General features: G+C 37.2%; 1 protein-coding gene across 4 annotated transcripts in view; it reads right to left on the bottom strand.

Annotated features, from left to right (window-relative positions):
* LOC143211865 (uncharacterized) overlaps positions 1-15765 on the bottom strand; it is a 150505-nt gene that overhangs the window by 112349 nt on the left and 22391 nt on the right. For 2 of the 4 annotated variants that reach the window (XM_076429931.1, XM_076429934.1), the window contains exon 2: positions 13851-13941. In XM_076429931.1, the coding sequence (XP_076286046.1) occupies positions 13851-13927 (77 nt within the window). In that variant the 5' untranslated portion in view covers positions 13928-13941. Of the gene's footprint in view, positions 1-6066; positions 8099-13850; positions 13942-15765 lie in introns of those variants that run through there. The other 2 variants (XM_076429930.1, XM_076429929.1) reach the window with 2 other exon arrangements.

Genomic DNA, 15765 nt, shown 5'->3' on the forward strand with positions numbered 1-15765 from the left:
GGGAAAGGTTAGTTTGGTATACGTCCTATTTGGTATAAGTCCAAACATCAGGAACGGATTAAAGTCGTATACTGAAGTATCACTGTATTTGCCTAGAACATTGCGAACGCAGCTTAAGTCTTTACATTAAAATTTGAAGCGAAACTGGATGAAACCATTACTGGAGGATTTGGAATTCAATTTGTTGCGCAGGACATTCTCAAGGATGAAGAATGTGAATCGGATTAGGTGGACAGTAGCGTCGTTGATCTAGCGCAGCATGTCCACCAAAATTTAGTGAAAGTTCGTAAATTCCAGCGGCCCTAATTTCATTATCGAAACGGCCACGGAGAAAGCATGTTCTCAGAGGGTCCTGTTGGTGAATACGAAACGCAACCAGATCGCTGGATCCACTGTTCTTCCAATGATTTAATTTTAAAAACTAATATACATACAGTGGGTGTACAAAGTATTCGTACACCTTTTAAAAACTAAACACTTTTTTATAATTGTACCGAACGATCTCATTTTTTATGATCAATCAGAGGCATTGGTTTACGAAATGATACGCAAAAAATACTTTTGAAAAACCACGCTTATATTAAAATGCACTAAAAAGGAGAAAATAATTTTTTTAGACAGTAGTGACTATAAATAAAAGTGGAGCGCTAAACTATATTGAAGTAATCTTCGTGGGCGCTCCACGCTTTTATTTATAGTCAATTGGTTACGAATGTACATTGTACCTGGACGTTTGCATGATTTTGGTGAGGGCTTAAATTACATCTTTCTTTCTAACAAAAGTTCGAACTATAAATGCACATGATTCGCATGTAAATAGACTATTTTGTATACTGTTTTCAGATGAACTTTGAATTTATTTTTAAATTTCAATTGATGTCATAATGAAATAATATTCACACCTACTTGTAGCTAAGGCCTCAGAATATATATAATATAATTATTTAATCTCTTAATTACTGATTTTACTATGAAAATTCAATTGTCCAGATTTAGGTATCACTTTTGGGCTGTCCAGACTTAGGGCACTTCACCTTAGGTAGGGGTGTGCGAGAACCCGATGGTCGGGACGAGTCGAGAAGAAGTCGAGTCGGGTCGGGTTCCCGAAAATTTTGAGATTCCCGAAGGAATCGGGTTCCGATCCCGAAAAAATTTCGTGTTCCCGACCCGATATTTCGGGTTCTCGCACACCCCTAATGGTAGGAGAAGGATCTTACGTATCATATGTATCGAAAACAAAATATACTTTTGCGTTTAAGCAGTTGCACTCCAATTGCAAAACAGCACTAGAAGACTGACGACTCAGAAACAGTGGTTACGTCACAATGTCTGTGCTTAATGAATTATACAAAATTTAGATCAATTGTATACATGTTGAATACTATCCTAAACCTTCATAAACTATTTTTTCTTTTGTAAGGGGTTTAGGATAGTATTCAACATGTGTATGCAATTCATCTAAATTTTGTATAATTCATTAAACACACAAACATTGTGACGTAATCGCTGTTTCGGAGTCATCAGTCTTCGAGTGGTGTTTTGCAATTGGAGTTCATAAACTTCGTAGTTCATAAACTATTTTTTATATTGGAACTACGAAGAGGCAATGAAAAATATTAATAGAAACGTTTCAGTAAATTTTCCAGGTTTTCCAGTGACATATATAAAGTGCATAAGATCAAGATCTGGGTCAAATCCTATACTCTGCATGCGCATTGTGAGCGACAATATATTATCAGTCGATCGAAAATTGGAAAAAAATGCATGGTAAGAAATTTCCAGACATCAACAATCAGCTTCGAGTAGCAATAATAATTATAGAAATAGTGGATATAACGCGATCCCAGGATTTCGATTTAAGGTAAAGACGTGGTCATAGTACCTTGAGCTATCTATAGATTACGAGAACATAATAAATTCTAATCGAGGTTCTTCTGTATAAACGATTATCTAAAGATAGGCGGCTGCCCGGAGAAATCTACTACTTTATTTACGATATAAAATTATTGTCGACACAGCACGGACTGATTGCAACTATAAGTTTTAACGAATCGTTCACGTTTTGCCGGACGGAGGTCGTGTTTTTGTCGATTCCAGGTGCGGCGGCGCGGCGAAAATCATTTGCACATTCTGTGCGCAAATATATTAATAGCCAATAATTAATTTTTTCCCCATTCGTTACATTTGTTTGCATTTATTTCACCTTTGCGAATCAGATTTTCCAATTATTCATGGCACAAGGACTTCAATAAATTCAATATTCTTTTTCCTGATTTATCAAAATACGATAATTTCGTTTTTCCATCTGAATAATGTTTGTCATTCGGAATATCTTGCTCGACATAGAGAAATAATTTTATGAAATTGTGTCTGTCGGGAAAAAAAAAAATTACCAAACTGCTTTCTGTGCGAATTGAAAAATTGTCTGCATCGATTGGAAGAAGAATTAAAAAATTAATAATTTCAGTAGACCGAAAAATATAATAGTGATTATAAATTTCTTAAATATTTTCATGGTTACATGTTACGTCTACTCAGTTTGGTCACGAATGTATAAAATCCGCTGGGTAGCAATCGCATGCAAACTTGATGATCGTGATCGAATTAGGGATCAAGAATGCATTGCAATGTGCAGTGACTTTGTTAGCAAGGAAACTCGATAAATCCTAGGTCGCGGAAAAAAATACTGACGACCTTGATAACACAGGGGGAAAAAGTTTCCTCCAGTCGAGACTTTCTCCAATGACGTGCTCGCTGCTTGAAATCATCATTCTATGTCGTCAATGTATTTTTCAATAACATTCACCGAGCCAAAAAACTTCTGAAATGTTTATTTACATTTTTATTTTTGATTATAGAAAATGATAATAGATTTTACTGACAAACAAATTTGGAAAAAAGAACGGTCTGTATTGAAACATTTATAATTGTACTTTAGTTCAAAATATTACTGAGAGAGTACAAACGAGAAAATAATATTTCGATTTTATTTTATTCCAAAATGAATTTTGAACTTCCTTAAAATATTCCATCAATGGCACGAAAATTTATCAATAATGTCGATCATTTGGAGAGATCACGCAAATTGCTCGTAGCTTCCTCACGATCACGACAGAAACCGTCGAGACAATATGTATTTGTCGTCGTAACAGAGACGCATCAAAACAGGTGGTCGTCTGAGATAGCATTCAGCATGAATTGAGGAAAAGTGTTGTCTTCATTTTCGTAAAATTGCATCATCTAATCATGAATTATAATTCCATTGTATCGCTGCATTGCGTTTATCTGTGCACACCGTGATACTGCGCTTTTCATTAATGACAAAAATGGATACGCGAGATACAAAACTGAAAAGACGTTACACGACTTCAACCCTTTGCACTCCGAATTATTTATCAATTTTATTGCCAACTATTCCCTACTGTTTTAAGTGTTTCATTTGAAATTTACTTCAAAGGACAGTTCCTTGACTGCTACTTATTTTGAACAATTTCGTTTACTAATTATATTAAATATAGCTCTCAAACTTTGTTGTAATTGATATATTATGTAACTTATATTTGTTTTTAACTAAAAAATAAGAGATTAGATAAATAAAGGAAGAACCAAATACGTATAAAAACCCGTTTCCTTTACATTTTTCTTCCTCTGATGTCAAATCACACTCGACAAAAGAGTGCAAAGGCTTGAGACTATTGTTATAGTATTTCCGATTCGTTAAAATTGTTAAAAGTTTAGTTGTAAGAAATTAAACAAACTGTAACTGGTATATGAAACCGGTCATTTGTAGTACGGTTAGTGTTGAAATAATTGTTCGTGTATTATTGTTTCTGGAAATGTTTTTGCGTTCTTAAGCAACGCTTATCTTGAACCACCTTGTATAATACTATGTAACTGTCCTCGATAAAGAAAAAGATTGCGCGGTCAAAACAAAGGAATCGAAGCATGTTATTAGCAATAAATTCACATTAATTCGATATGAGTGTAACCTGCCTTTTATCGTGCTGTACGAAGCTGTTCAATTAGTAGTTGCAAATTGTAACATAAATAAGTATTCGCTGACGTCGGCTGTTCAAAATCACGTCGGTTCCGATATTTGTGCTAGTATTAAATAATTCGTATAGCGTTAATAATTTCACTGGTGGCACAAACTAATTACAATAGTCAATCAATGTTCAATATAATGCAATTCGAATTTCAGGTTACTCCAGACTGCTGTTGGATGCAATTGAATTTTCAACATAATTTCATTGAAAGGCGAAACTTTTTGAAAAATCTTCTACATTTTCAACAGAATAATTATCCTTCGGATTACATCATCTGTTAGCCACGTGGTACAGTATTTTTATATGAACTACGTAACTGATTAGTTAAATAATAATATATTTTGTCTCTCAGCAATTCTAATAGGATAAAAATAGCATCCATGTTGCCAGAAATGCATCAAATCCGCAGTGAAATGATTACCTTCTTACGAAAAGATCAAAATACAATGAATCAATCGACGTCCATTAACATTCAATTTTGTCCAACTGAAACGACATCATTTACATCAATTTCCCGTAATCATTTTGTCCCAAACGCATAAAATAGAAGATTCTAGACTGCTTTCCAAGTTTCATTTTTGAAAGTCCGTCTATTGCAGCGCGATAGATGCAAGTCGAAGACTATGCAACGGCCAGTTCATTCACAGCGGCAGATTTCCCGAGGACAGTTAACGCAAGTAGACAATAAGCATAACGTCAACTGCTATCTGTATTCGAGTAGTCCGCGAAGTATATACGTTCCAAGGTTGAAGCAATATCATGACCTTTTGCAATCTCTGCGCTCCAGGCAGCATGTAACTCTTGCACCGTTCTCTCTTGCATTAATTTTGAAACCGGTCGCGAGTTGACCGTAATACGATTAAAAAGAAAATAAAACAACCCGGAGGAGAGAACGAGCGATGATCGTTTCTCAGGGGAAAAAAGCATCAAACCAAATACGACGTCGCACAAATTGCCAGCGAACTGCTAACCCAGTTACCGGCATGGTGTTCCGTGATAACCAACTTTAATATCGCCCCACGTTTATTGCACGAAATTAACAATCATTCTTTTACGATCCGAATAAACTTTCTAGAAACAAACGTACAGCGTTCCATTTGAAAAATTATGATTGCACAGAGCTTCGAAAATTTAATCACCCGGCTACGAAACCTAAACGACAATTGCAACTCCCGGATAAATAATCTCGCCTACTGAAACACAGTTGATGGCAACGGATAGAAATATCACTAATGATTGTAAATTTAACCACGTTTTTTGTGTTTTATAAACTCGCAAAAGTCATGAATGCATGACGGTTTACAATCTAATAATAAACAGCAATAAACCTATTTCCACAAGAGTTTTTACCTTATACTAAAATGTAATTAATCTCATTGTCAGTGCTAATAAAGTAATATTAAATGACATCAATTTTACGATAATCATTTTTCAGCAAATCAGTAGCGCCGGTCACCGATGACCTTTGCGGCGTCCGACATGTTTATTTCTGTTTGTCCACAATCGACTTGAACAATTTTAATTTTGCACAAAGATTCGCAGTCTAGTAATCGCCCTACCTTATTGAATTTATCGGTAGTAGACGCGAGTGTCTTTTGCTAACATCGAAAATTGATATTCGAGTCGGAAGCTTCATCATCGATTACCATTAAACCAAGATGCGTTGAACATTCTAGGTGCACTATGTTTTGTAAATTGAAACTCGGTCTCTGCGTCTCTACCTAGATTATCCCTATTACTATACCCCATCGCTATATACCCTATTGGCTATTACTATACCAAAGATGGCTCTTTGAGTGCGCCAAAGCGCGCGAAACTTAAACAGAGCGAAAGTGCAAAATAATAAACCAGCGCGACTCCAGCCGCACCGTCTAATGGCAGCTTATTTTAATAGGTTGCAATAAAACCTGATGGTATAAAGGTTCGGGTTCACCGATTCGCGGGAGCCCAATAGCGCGCGTGTCCGTTCACCTCGCCGGCTGTTCGGACCTTTATCTCGTAATAGAACAACGAGTCTGACCTTGGACCGGGCAGCTCCATGGCGGTCGCTCGGTGATGATGGGGATGGTGGTGATGATGATGCGACCTTTCATCTGCCTCGATCATCCCCGAGTGCATCGTCTGCTGTTGCGGATGCTGGGGATGCAGGTACACCTGTTCCGGCTGTTTCATCCACATTTTTGCAGTCGTTCTCAACAACAACAACAACAACAACTACTACTACTGCACTGAATCACAAATCCGTTTTCTACAGGTTCACGTACTCGCAAAGACATCGAGATTTCAGTTCACGATGCGTAACGAGATTGATCGCCGTTAGACGATCGTCGCTCTTCATGATGTACTCGATCGGTTTCGAACAGACGTAGCCACGACGAAGATAATCCTTTTTTTCTAAAGAGGATACAACGAAGAGAGATAATTGAAGAAACGAACAAGTCGGGAATAAGCTCCGCTTAAATTAGGGACGAAACGCTCGAGGAACGAGGCTCCTCCTCGGCGTCGTTCGCCATATTGGAGAACGGGCTCGCAGCTCGTTCAGCTCTCTCTCCCCGTTATCGCGCGACAGCCTCTCTCGCGGCTTGTTTGTTGCGCGAATTAAAATTAGCCAGGTCGCCTGGTTAATCTTACTCGTTCGATCGCTCCGTTTCGCCGCGACCGAATGATAAAAACGTCTCTCTATCTCCGCGCCGGCGAACGACACGAGCAAACATTCGGCAAAAACCGGGACAGTGGCGAGGCGACCACCGGGAGGGGAGCAGGCAAAGTAACACGAATAAAACCTCGCAGCTCCGTTTTCTCGACGATGACGCCGCGGTATAGCGATTATTGTCCCGTCAGAGTTTGATACTCGACGCCGGATTAACGACCTTGTCCTCTTAGCTAGCTAGCCAGAGGAAAGACCAAGAACTCGGCGCACCCTTCGCGAAAGAAACGACACCGAGAAGATCGAGTCTCTCAACGATAGCAGTTCGAATCGCGGCGGTGCGGTAACGTTCGCGCAACGTTCATTCCGCGCGACAATGATCCTCCAGCGTCAAGATCGCGCGGGCAACGAACGTTCCCAGTGGCCTCTGACACGGCCAGTGCGGATTCCTCGGTAGCCCGACCTTGACACCGTGCTCCAGATCCGTGCGAGGCCGGAAACACATTAAGGAGCCGCCGGCATGTCGATCCGAACACCCGCGGATCAAAAGGATCTTGGTGGATAGTCGCGGGTTGGCCCTCCTCAAGGTCGCCGTTCCATTAGATCACGCGAGAAACGCGACGGAACTGAATCATAACGCCAAGGGAGCCCCGGCCTTGACACACTGTCCTCAATGCCTCTTACACTATAGAAAAGGCAGCTATGCATTCCGTGGGTGCGAGCCGCTCCGGAAACTGTGCCACTCGGACGGCGAATAGAAAACTGTCCCGTCGTCGCTTGTCCGCTTCGAATGCGTATCCTCTATTTATATAGACTGCCACCGGGATCCAGTTTTGCGCGGGTTAAAAACAGCACATTATACCTACACACACTTGGACCCGTCACCGTATTCGCGGATCACGCAGCAGATAGACAGTATAATGCACTTCAATGATGCACTAGGTTTGTAGGAACAGAATACAAGAACCTCGTAGTACGCTGGATGAGTTTTATCGAGTATCAGCTTCAACACCGGCAAGACCCGGCACGCACGACAGCCGAATACGAACTGCCGGTGGAGCTGTGCCCCACTACCAGCCACAATCAGCGCTTCCCCTCCCGTCGAAGCGACCAATCGTCGTTCCCCTCGTCTTCCAATGCTATCCAAGCTCGGACCGCGCAACATGATAACAACACATTTTTAGGCGGTTCCCGTGTGTAAGGCGGCTTCGAACCCACGCGATAAGAAATGAATTTTCGTGCACGCGCGACAACCTCGCGAAGTCGTGCGAAAGAACGTGTTGCGCCGCGAGCTGACGGGTTGAGGTGCTGACAGGGATAGACGGTTACGACAAGGACCAACAATTTTTGTCAGGAAAATCAATAGTTGCTGAAACCTGTTTATTATTTAACACTAAACCTACCGCCGTCGCCACAGTGCTCGATTTACTCCAAAACGTGACCAAAAATAAAAAAAATGAATTTTCAAAATCAAGAGTTTTGTATACGTGGGTTTGGCTACCCTGATAGTTGGGCTATTGGATGGTTAATGGAAAAAGGGCATGACCTTTCCACCTGAGCGAGAAATTCAGTCTGAAAGTGACCATCGTTCAAGTATGTAGCAGTTACGCACAGTAAATCGTTGAGTGAGAAAAGTGCCCAGAAGTGAATATATTTGTATTATATGCTACTAATTTTTATTCTACAATATGGAGGGTGTCCCTGGAGATAAGTAAATCATGTTTATACATTATATAAAATGCAAGTAACAATGGATAATGTAATATATAAAATATAACAAAATTTTATATACGAAAATTTTGGAAACCTAGGAAAATAGTTGTGATTTACATCGATTTCCACTATGTGACTTGTACACACCTTTCGTTTGTATTATCACCTAGTAGGATCAACAGACATTGGGCACTCCGAGGCACCTCTGTGATTTTTGTGGCAATTATTGTAATGTACTGCATGGGCTGGAAACCCGCTTTTTGTGATCTAGACCTCATTTCATGGTTTGAAGTAATATTATTATAGGTCGTTGGATTCGTCTCGATACCAGTTACAATATTATGAAGTAAAAAATATATGTTAATATTCAAAACATTGAAGTGACCTTCTTTTTTTATAAAAAAAGATTCTTTTTTCAATTTTTTATATTGAAATTTTTAGAAAAGTGAATACTGATCAACTTTTATTGGAAACATGTTTTTGTCAGATCAAACCTATTTGAAAAATCGTGTTAAAATATCGGTGTCGCGCTTGTTCCTTCGCACGGAGGGTTTTACGACGGACCGTATTTCTATTGTGTATACTTAACTAGTTTAAGCGACCGTACTTCTTGAGGCATCTTTTGCATTGGAAAAACCGAGAAAGTACCGGTATTTATTACGATTTCGGTAGAATATCGGTTATACCGAAACCGGTATTTTAACGATTTCAAGCATTTGCTGCTAGTTTCTTTGTCATTTCAGCTTCGACGATTTCTGTTTCTGTATCCATCTTTCTTCGTTGATTTCTTTTGTTTTCAAATGCTATTTCTCGCCTTCCGTATTGTCTTTTCTGTCTCTTTTCTACTCTTCAGCTTCCGGTGTCAGAGTTGTAGAAATTTCCAGGAAGGAACTTCTTTTGTTTTAATAAAGGATCATTTACACGGCGAGTTCCAAATAATATTTTCAGTTATTTAAGCACTGTTATCTAAGAAATTTAAAAGTTCTTATCAATTAACGGACCATAAAAAAGGAACGCTTCAAAATTTGATATATGTATTCAGGAAAAAGTGGTTGTGAAAGTTAACAGAATTGAAGTAAGATTTTACCGACGGTTCGACCAACGGCTGAACGGTTCCCTGACATTTGATCTAATTTATAACCTTGCATTCTTCAAAACACATATTTAAAACAAGAATTTCTTCTTCTACAATTTAATAATTAGCCGGCTAGTTGTGTTCTTTATATAATTTGATATTAGATTCACATTTAACAAGACAAAAAATCTTGAGGTATCAAATTTCAGCTGTATTTAATACTTTCTTACTACGTACATCCGCCATATTGGTTCCGCCATTTTGTTTTCTGTTCTTTTAATTTCAGTTTCATAATTAACGACTTCAGGAACCCCAAAACACCAAGTTTTGTCCCATACTGACAGTTTTCATAGGTTCAATCTCGATTTTACAGCCGCCATTTTACTTTTTTGCGATTTTGTGATGTTAGATTCGTAATCAGCGTCCTCGAAAACCCCGAGATACCTAGTTTCGTATAAATCAAAGAAAGATTTGATTTTTGGCCACGTTTTGGAGTAAATCGACCACTGTGCGTCGGCCAAACGACCGGTTTTAGATTTTTTATTTTAAAATTATTGGAATCATAAAGGTGTTTCCATGGGAATTGATTGAATACATTTTTTTACTCCGGCATATATTATAATAAGAATCGCAAAAAATATAAATGAATTTAATCTTGATATTTTTGTAATATAATCAGTCACTTTTGATGGTCGGTAGGTTTAGTGTTAACGCGATCCGCGGATGAAGAAATTAATTTTCGCGCACGTCAGAATTGGACAAAAGGTAATCTGTGATTATAACTAGACTGCGGATCTTTATGCACCTTCCAAATTTTACAGCTTATTTTATAAAAAGCAGGGTGTGGAACGAGTTCAATTGATCGACTAGAAAATTCCTTACGGTAGGCACTGTTACTATACATGTTTTCTTGTATTTTAAAGATGTGTACACGCTATAAATGATCATAATTAAATTACTAGTGTTGTTTCCAATGTAACATAATTATTAAGGGATTTAATCAATTTCTATTTAACTTCTGCTTCCCGCAATCGATGCAGAAAATTTTATTTTTATATGAAGATACGCAGTCTAGTGATTATAACTACTAAGTACTGCAATAATCATGACTAATGAATATATCACGAATTTTATGGATTTATGACAAAAATGAATATGCGTAATTCGAAATAGTAAAAAGATTAAATAAGTTTAACAGTGTGGATACACTATTTTTAACGTATAAAAAGTATTAATAAGGAAAACAAATTGTTACTTGGCTTCCATTTTCATTTTTATTTTTATTATTACTTGGCTGCAAATGTAATCATTGGTCATGATTAACTCAGTAATCATTAATTATGGAAAGATTACTTTTTTTTATTATGATTAACTGAAAAATTTAGTGTCATACAGTATTGTACAGTAGTACATATTTAGTATTATACCATTGGATGTATTATAATATATCGCTAAAAGTTCAAGTGGGATCCGAGTAAATACACTCGATTTCATGTGGACAAAATGAGAAAGGTCATATGTAACAAAGATATTCTAGATCAGATGAAACGTTTGGATTCCGTAGTCAAAATAGCTGCGAGTGCAAAGAGTTAATTCGAACCCACGCGATAAGGAACTGAATCTTCGTGCACGTGTGATGCGTTCACGGAATCATGCGAGTGACGTTCCGCGTTTAGCGCTGCGAGCTAAACAGGGTTGAAGTGGTAAGAGGTTTAAGGGTGGCGATCGGTTTTGGACGGTGGTCAAAAGTAACGATTATCTCAAAAATTGGTATGGAGACAATCGATAACTTGTTTATTGTTTCACTTTTAGCACTCGACGCTGTTTTGATTCCAGAATCGAAACGTTTCGTCGCCTCTAACATATGTATATATTTTTGTTACACACGACCTTTCTCAGTTTGTTCATATGAAATCGAGTACATTTATTCGCAGCACACTTGAACTTTTAGTGCTTTATTAAACCCATAAACATTTAGCAATATAGGAAATGTTTGGAGTCATATTTAAACTGCGGATTTGCATGGAAAAAATAAAAATTCTTCTTACCAATTGCGATTCATAAGAACCAAATGGGAATTTATCTTTTCACTATATGAAACTTCAATAATTCATTTTTGTTATAAATGCATGAAATCAGCAGTCTACTTATAATAATTTTTGGTGGTACCTCGAAGAATTTATTTCATCGTGAACTTTAAGTAGGAAGCCTGATGTAGAGAGTTGAAGAAATCGATTTTCTTTTACATAAATCAACAGTATAACCCTTTAAAAATATTCTCGTAAAGGTATTTAATGAAATTCAAATGAATGAAGCGTCTGTTTTACCATTTTTGCTGGCGATTGACGCAAATATGACGCTCCAACTCATTAAGTCCCAAGCAAGGAAATAAACCGATTTTTAAACACACACTATTAATTCCTATCCATAATCAGTGCACAGAGAGGTAGTTATTGAACTTTTACGAACATAGCAAAAGTTCTATTTTACTTTAGACTATGGACACTTAAAAGTGCGAATTTGTATAAAAATTTCACATTCAGTTTTCGTCAAAGGAAAATATATTTAATCCGTATACGAATGAAATGATACGTCCACTAAAAGCTTTATTTGAATAAAAAAAACAAACTACGTTAATAATTACTGTAGAAAAACGAAATATAGAGACAGCTGGTATTTTTTAACATTTACTAATACTCTCGCATCGTATTGTTGACACACGAGGGTGATTATACGGGGTGCGTGAGGTTGAATGATACCATCGGACAAATGATAATTCCCTGCGCAAAATCGAAACTGGAAAATGAAATTTCATGTTGTCTTCCGAATTTAAAAATAAAAACAGAAAGAACTTTGCACAGTTTTTTTATAACTAACGGAAAGTGTGTCTAATTATTTAATATTTTATAAACCATCGAAATGGTTTCCTTCAACACAACAGTAGTTAAAGAAATATTATCGAGCAGCAAGTTCTGTATAAATTAATATAACATTTTCGTTCGCTTGGTCGTTTTTAGCACGTAGATTATGCTTCAAAATCATGGTTTCTTCTTTTTGGATTGCGATTGTGTTTGTATTTTCGAAACTCGTGGCCTGATTGGACTGTTGCATCGGGAGAATCGGAAGAATCGCAAGAAATAGGGAATACTTACCGAGTTCGCGCAGCAGCATTTGAATTACAAAATACATAGACCGTTTGCCTTACGTTACTGTGACTTCATTTTAATACGAACGTAATATGTTCCGCAAATTATATTTGACTGCGCTTACTTAACATGCATTTCCATGCGGCAAACGGTCGCGAACAAGTAAAATGAGCTATCTCTCTGACTGTCGCACATATTTTATGGACTGTGCACTTTTCTATTGTACGAATGCTTTACTAGCCAATAAAGAGATATGTACATTTACGACGCTCAAACGCAACACCTGACACGATGCGCACTTTTGTAACACTCTTTATTTTAGTTTTCAACCCTTTTTGCAGTCCGCAAAAGGACGAACTAGGCTAGAATTGGGATTACGAATATGAAAACGCGTTAACTAAACCACCAATTTAAAGTTAAAAATATAATATAAACTTCTGAAATTGGTCCAATTGTTAACCATTAAACGTTCCTCAGAAACATTGGCATAAAAGATCCCAGTATAATAATCCACCCATTGCTCCACATTTCAAATAAAAAAATTATGTTTCACTTATGGCGTCACATTTTTAAAAATGAGTGTCACAACATTAGCAGAAAGAGATCAATCATTTTTCAGAATGTAAAAATAGTAAACGGGTAGATTTTCTGAGGAATGTATGGGGGTTAGCATGCTTGTTTAAACTAATTTGTTACTTACTAAGAATGAGGCTCATGTAGATGAGATCAAAAACAACACGATTGACTTTATTTAGATTTCGTACAATTCTTATTATTAATAATACGTGCTCAAATCAGCAAATTTATTCTGGAAATTTATTCAATAATTGTGGAGTATATAAAATTGATCATTTGATTAATGTATAGGTAGATTTAGTATAATCTCCTTGAATTATTGTGTGTCAAATACAGTAAAGTCTTGATCTAAGAAACCGTAGGATCTATGAAAAACGAATATCTTCTCTCTCCGCTGCGGGGCATACCCCGCAAGAATCTCGAACTGACTCTAATCTACTAATCCAATTAGGAAACTTGTTTATTTTTCATTATTATTTTATTGGACATGCACCAACTTATCTATGGCATTTTTCTAATTGAAATGACTCTAAATACAAAGAGATAGTAGAACCACAGGATCTAAGAAACAGCACGGATCCGAGGGTTTTTCTTAGATCGAGGCTTTACTGGATAAGTTTAAATAAGAACAAAGATCGGACACTTACCCACAGGAGACCGTCGTTTCCGGCACCGAAGTCGAAGACGACGCGCTCGCGTCATCCTCGTCCACGTCATCCTTCATTTTTCAGATTATTCCTGAAACGCAATACAGAATTAGTAAATGTTATTACCTTGAACGAGTCGCGAGTGTTGTCAAACAGTGTTTCTTCTCTAAGCTAGTCGCATCATTTCTCGATTCTCCTCATAAATATTTTCCACGACTCGCAGCGTAAGGTGAGATGACGATAATGCTTTCAACGGGGCAGCCGCGCGTCATAGAAGACCGCGATGACAGACGATTGATTGATAATGTAAATAAATGATGCGCATTGGCATCGATAATGCAACACATGAAAACAACACGTGTCTCGATACAACCGTTATCCATCGTTCACTCGACATCCTAATCGAGAGAAACAACTTCTTACGCGGTACTATCGACTACACTTACGACTTGTAAGTCGATCGGAGTTATGCGAATATTATTCGTACACAGCTCGTACAGATTACCAAGTGTATACATTCACGTTCTTATTTCTGATTGCTTCGTTCGCATTACCAAAAATTACGATCCATTCACAATAACAATTCACGCCATTCACCGTTTCAATGAGTGGCTCTTCAATAATGAACGTACGGGGAGACGTAACGTAAGGCAAATAACATTGACATAACAAAAATTTTGCCGCGCATGCCAGAGTTGGGCAAACATTTTTATTTAAGGTGGAGTGGGGTAAGTGCGTCAACGGGGCAAGTGCGTTACTTGGTTATTTTTATTATAATATCAACGAAATTTCTCTAGCTTGTATTTATTAATGTAGTATCAGTTAGTATTAACTATACTACATAGATGTCGCCCAAGAATAAAGATGTTTTCCTCGCTTAAATCAACCAATGCCAAACAATCACGTGCGAGGTACCCGTACAACTTTGAGGTTACCCTGAACGTGCAATACTTTACAAGTTATTTACATATTCTGTGTTGTTATTTTAGGTAAGTACAACAAATATCGATGTAGGTTTACATTAAATAAATCGTTTTTATTGTATTTTTTAAAATTTATTGATGAAAACACTACGATGCACTTGCCCCGTAAATATTACTACACGGGGCAAGTGCGTACTATCACGATGGGGTAAGTGCGTACTGTATGGGTAACTATAAAACTAAACAATATATTTAATGCAATAAAAAGCATTTTGTAGCAGGCTTGATAATCATTCTTTTCTTGCCCCGTAGCGCCTGAAACAAGGTTCGAAAGCACATTTTTAAACTTTGTTTTAATATCACTGTATCGCCTTTCATATTTCAGCATAAAAGTACATGTTTGTTTAAAAATGGATAACTATAAAAAAGTAAACAATATAATTTAATGCAATGAGAACCATTTTATAGCAGGCTTGTTAATCATTCTTTTCTTGCCTCGCAGCACATGAAACAAGGTTTGGAAGCATTTTTAACTCTTAGAGACGCTCTTGCCCCATTTTCGGGTCAAGTGCGTAGTAGTTGACACTTCGTGCAATATCCTATCAAAATGATCATTTTCAAGCAAAATTAGAATCCTACATAATACTAATTCATCAGTAATAACTGTGGCAAGAGTTTGATACCAAGAGCGTTAAGTTTTTACATACCAGACTGAAAATACATCAGTTTAAAGTCCAACTTTGCAAAAACTAGAGCGCACTTACCCCGCTCCACCTTAAATAAAATTTTTGCCCAACTCTGACGCATACAATAAAATGAAAGCGTTATTTATTCAATTGACAAGAAAATAAGAAATTTTCAACAGGTGATAGCGAACACAAATGACGAGCTAACTCTCGTCGCAGTTGAAAGCTGAAATTAGTTATTGCTTGTTGTATTCGATCAAGATTAAATATATTGAAAAATAAATGTTCCGAAGATTTGTTTCTGTA

The sequence above is a fragment of the Lasioglossum baleicum genome, chromosome 9, assembly GCF_051020765.1.
Source record: "Lasioglossum baleicum chromosome 9, iyLasBale1, whole genome shotgun sequence".
Taxonomy (NCBI): Eukaryota; Metazoa; Arthropoda; class Insecta; order Hymenoptera; family Halictidae; genus Lasioglossum; species Lasioglossum baleicum.